Source organism: Plasmodium reichenowi, chromosome 10, assembly GCF_001601855.1.
Source record: "Plasmodium reichenowi strain SY57 chromosome 10, whole genome shotgun sequence".
In the NCBI taxonomy this organism is placed as follows: domain Eukaryota; phylum Apicomplexa; class Aconoidasida; order Haemosporida; family Plasmodiidae; genus Plasmodium; species Plasmodium reichenowi.
Window position 1 is genome coordinate 411,679 of NC_033655.1, and position 5,500 is coordinate 417,178.

At 17.3% G+C, this 5,500-nt stretch overlaps 2 protein-coding genes across 2 annotated transcripts; one reads left to right on the forward strand and one right to left on the reverse strand.

Moving 5' to 3' along the window:
- Nucleotides 1–1,304: 1,304 nt before the first annotated feature.
- On the forward strand, nt 1,305–2,289 carry PRSY57_1011600 (hypothetical protein; the record flags this gene model as incomplete). Its single annotated transcript, XM_012907705.1, has 2 exons — nt 1,305–1,874; nt 2,056–2,289. The coding sequence occupies 2 exons, from the start codon at nt 1,305–1,307 to the stop codon at nt 2,287–2,289; spliced, it is 804 nt and encodes a 267-aa protein (XP_012763159.1).
- Nucleotides 2,290–2,939: 650 nt separating this feature from the next.
- On the reverse strand, nt 2,940–3,779 carry PRSY57_1011700 (ubiquinol-cytochrome c reductase complex subunit, putative; the record flags this gene model as incomplete). The annotated part of the gene is made up of 2 exons (XM_012907706.2): nt 2,940–3,310; nt 3,572–3,779. 2 exons carry the CDS (start codon nt 3,777–3,779, stop codon nt 2,940–2,942), a joined length of 579 nt encoding a protein of 192 aa, XP_012763160.1.
- Between the last annotated feature and the right edge of the window lie 1,721 nt (nt 3,780–5,500).

Sequence of the window (5,500 nt, forward strand, 5' to 3'; positions counted from 1 at the left end):
ATATTCCTAGGCTTTTAAAAAGATGGGAAAATTTTTCATCAAAATAATAAAATAACCACAAGAAATATGAATCATATATTTTTCTTTTATTTCATTTTTATTGATCTCTACATTATTTTATCATTTTTTAAAAAGAATAATAACTTTATTGAGATAAAAATTGACTTTTTCAAAAATATACCATAAATATTTATATAATATATATAAATATATATATATATAAGCTTAATTAATTAACCAGTTAAATCATCTACACATAAACATATATACATATTATATATATATATATATATATATATATATGTAATATTATGTAGGTTTGTGAATTTTCTTTTTTTCTTTTGCATAACATATAATTAATTTTTCAGTTATTATATTAATTATACGACAAATTGTAAATTAATAAAAAAAAAAAAAAAAAAATTATAAATAAATAAATATTCTTAAATGTGAAACATATAATATAGATATAAAACATTTTTAGTTTCTTTCCACTTCTTGCTTTTCCTTTTTTTTTTTTTTCTATGGGTTTCTTACTTCTTAACAAATTTCCTTTACCTTTCGATAGGTTAAAAATTTGGTACATAAATTTATATGCCCCACTTTTTATGCACCTTTGTACAGTATTTTAGAAAAATAAAAAAAATATTGAGAATTTTCATTTTAGAAGTACACACAAAAAATAAAATAATATAAAAATAAATATACACATGTATATATATATATATATATATATTCTAAATAGAACAATTGCACGTATATCTTCTAAATTAAAAATATAGTTAAACTTTATTAATTTTTTTTTTTCTTTCTTTTTTTTTTTTAAATGTTATACATTCACCCTCCATTTGTTAACACAGTCCACTTTCTAAATTCTTTTTATTACTACGAAAAAATATATATATTTAATCGTAAAAATATAGACTATATATACACATAAAAATTTCGACATTAATTATAACTTTTTTTTTTTTTTTTTCAAATGTAAATAATTAAAAATATATATATATATATATATATATATATAATGATAATATTTTTCCTATGAAATATATATTTATAAAAAAAAAAAAAATCTGCATATAATATTAAGAAAGATATTCAGTCATTCCGGTCGATACATTTTAACGTCCATAGATATAATTACACAAACAAAAATATGTCTAACCTATAATATAATAAGAATTATATATATATATATATATATATATATACATATATATATGTTTGTATGTATGTACTTTTTTTTTTTTATTTACTTATTTATTAAACTTATTATTATTCCCATTTCTATCCTTTAAACAATGAAAAGATTGTTGGTGTTATTTGTTATTTTTCTTGTGCATATATGGTCTGAAAATGTTGATACCTTTAAATGTAATCATTCGAAGAAAAAAAAAAATGGACATCATATTAAGCGCCACATAACAAATGATGAGGAAAAAAAAAAGGAATACAGTTTTCTTATGGTAGGTAAAGAAAACGAAGAAGAAAATAAAGATAACAAAGAAAACAATCAAAATGTAAATAAAGATAATAATGATAACAATAACAGTGAAAAAAAAAATGAAGAACAAAACCATAACAATGAAAAAAAACAAGAAGAAGCAATTAATAACAACAATAATAATGTAGAAAATAAAAAAGAAGAAGAAAATCATAATAACGATAAAAAAACAGATGAACAAAATCATGTTAACGAAAAAAAACAAGAAGGAGAAAATAATAAACACAAAAAAGATGAACCCATACCACCAGAAAAAAAAATTAATAAAGAAAATTTATTAGAATATGGTACTCATGATAAAGAAGGACATTTTATTCCTTCCTACAAAACATTAACAGATGAAATTTTATCAACAAATAATGCAATGGTAACACAATAAGAAAAAAAAAAATATATATATATATATGTATATATATGTATATATATATATATATATATGTATGTATGTGTAAATTTATATTTATGTTTCATTACTATTAATTAAAATAATATATTTAAATAACAACATATATATATATATATATATATATATATTTTCCATTTTGTAGGAAAAAGCTTCGAGTTTTCTAAAAATCGCCTGCTCTCACGTCATGAAACTCATAGAATTCATACCCGAGTCCAAATTATCTTCTCAATATATTAAAGTTGATAATAAAAATATATACTTAAAAGATATAGCTGTAGAATGTCAGAATATTTATTTCAACTTAGAAAAATTTTCTATGACTTTAATTGTCTTTAATTCAAAAATAAACAAATTTATTTATTCACAAGAAAAATGATTATTATATATAAATATATATGAATATACTTTTTAATTTATTATTATTATTATTTTTTTTTTTTTTTGTCTATTTATAAAATGATAGCAATTATATATATATATATATATATATATATATATATATATATACATGTAATTTTTTTTAACATTTTAATTGATAATTTTAAATAAGCATATGATAATGTTTTATATATATCATATATTTGATATATTTTTTATTTTATTATTATTATAATTATTACATATCTAAAAATTATTTAAAATATACATATATATATATATATATATATATATATATATATATGTATATTTTGGGTGCTGTTTTTTTTTAAAACTCTTTAACATTAAAAAAAAAATATATATATATATATATATATTAAATTGTAAAAAAAAAAAAGAAAAAAAAAAAAGAAAAAGGGAAATTAAAATATATAATTTTTTCCCCATTACTTCTAAATAAATAAAACCATATATACACATATACATATATATATTTATATATATTTAATTTTTTCTGTTTTTTTTTTTTTTTTGTTTTTCTCTTTTTTATGCTGATAATATTATATTTGAAAGAATACTATATGTACAATAATAGGAAGAAAATAAAATGAATTAATAAATAAATAAGTTTGAATTTATTTTATTTTATTATTTTTTTTTGGAATGAGGTATGGCCGCTCCATACAAGTTAGGAATAGAAACTAAAAAATGTAATCCAGGTTCTAAATCACCAAATCCTGTGGTACCACCTGAATACAGTCTTCTATCATATGGATGATAACCTAATAATTCTTCTTCTTCTTGTAATTGGAATTTAGCTTCTTCTATATATGGTGCGAGGTATGGTATATATGGATCATAATTTTGTTCTGAAGGATGTAAAAAAAGTCTTAAATAATTTATGTGTGTTCCTCTTAACATCCTTCTATATCTCCTTGTTTGTATATCTTTGGGTAATAAGGATATAGCTCTTTCTATAACTGGGTCTTTATCACTGTACATATCATCATACATTAATCCTACAAAAAAAAAATTAAATTGAAGCGAAATTATATATATATATATATATATATATATGTCTGCGTATAATAGATAGAAGCACGTCTTTTTATTGATCAAAATTATTTTAAATAAAGTTAAGGATATAAAGGATTAATATGTTAAAAGGTAATACATAAATATAAATATATATACACACACAAACATATATCTATATATATTTATATATATTATGTATATTTCCACATTTTATATTTTTTTTTATATTTCATTTATTATACCATGCTCTCTTAAAAATTTAGTGGTGGCACAAAATTGCCATCTCTCATATGGTGCTCTTATAAATTTAAAATAATATGGAAATATTAATTTATGATATAATTCTCTTAATATACTTCTCTTTTTTTTAGGTGGTTCATATCCTAACCTCTGAACAGGCTTGGAGCTGAATTTTACAATGTAGTTACAAATTTCTTTATGTAGAGACATTGTATATATATGGAAAAATATATATATATATATATATATATTGATTTATTTATTTTTTTTCTTTTTTCCTTTTATATTTAATTTAGAGTCATGGGGTTCATAATATTACATATATTATACATATATATATATTATATATAATTATTTGTTTATATACATACACATATATACATATAAATTTATATTAATATTTTTTACATTATTTGACACATTTATTAATTCATGATCGATGAATATACAAAAAAAATAAAAAAGGAAAAAAGAAAAAGAAATTTCCTTTTTCATGCACTCTTATTTAATTACTGTTTCCATTAAATATATAAATGTACAAAATATATTTTTCAAAATATGTAAATATATATATATATATTTATATTTATATGTATTATATAATTTTTTTTTTTTTAAACAAAAAATATTCATAAATAACCGTAGTAAAAAATAATACAATGCTTTAAGTCAATATATATAAGCAAATGTTTATTTTGTTTACACAAAAAAAATAAATAAAAGTATAATAAATGTATAAAATAATTTACATTTGTATGTAATTATGCATATATGTTAAACATTTTATATGTAATATATATAATTTATTTTTTTTATTTTTTTTTATTTTATTTTATTTTTCATTCATAATAAATTCAATGTGACAAAAATATATTATTCGATTATATCATATTATATATATGTTATTAAAAAAATATGTATTCCCGTTTTCAAAAATAGAAAAAAAAAAATGTCTGGTTAGGACAAATGCGATTAGTATATTATATATATATATATATATATATATTAAAATTTAATAGAATGAACAAACACATATCTGTACAAGGAAATATTATTTTTAAAAAAAAATATATAACATTAATAAGTATATAATATTTGTTTTATTAATCCTATATTATAGTAAGATTATATGTTAAAGTTTTTATTTATAGTCTTGATGTAAAACTTGTTACAAATTATTATATATAATAAAAGAGTGATTTATTAAAAATTAGTATATCATTTCACATGAAATTATATTATATATATATAAATATATATTTATATATGTATATTTTTTTTATATAACATTTTTAATCTTGACTATTTCGTAAATATTAACATATATAATATATGGTAAAATTTTGTTTAGTCAATATAAAATTATAAACTATATTTATCAAATTTGTATTAATGAACAAATAAAATTAAATAAACTATCATAAGATCAAAAAAAAAAAAAAAAAAATTTGTTCGAAATGATATTATTTATTCCTACATCCTTATATAATAAATAGTTTATAATGATGATAAAAAAAAAAAAAAAAAAAGATTCCTTAATTGTATATATATATATATATAATAAACATGTGAAAAAAGAAAAATTTTATTTTTTTTAAATGGATGAAAAAAAATTAAAACCTATAAATTGAAAGAATGATACTAATAGACTTCGAATAAACTTTAAGTATTTTATTTCATTTTATTTCATTTTATTTCATTTTATTTCATTTTATTTTATATGTCATGTATAATTAAAAGATGCAAGTTATTCATGTGTAATAAGTTTTAAAACATTATAAAGGAAAACACGTATTAATACTTTAATGCAGTTTTTAAAAATTACATTTATTTTAATGAACAATTAAAAATGCTCTTTTTTTTTTTTTTTTTTTTATATACTTCACGTTCATTATAAGTTATATATAAAACATGTACATAAAATATACATA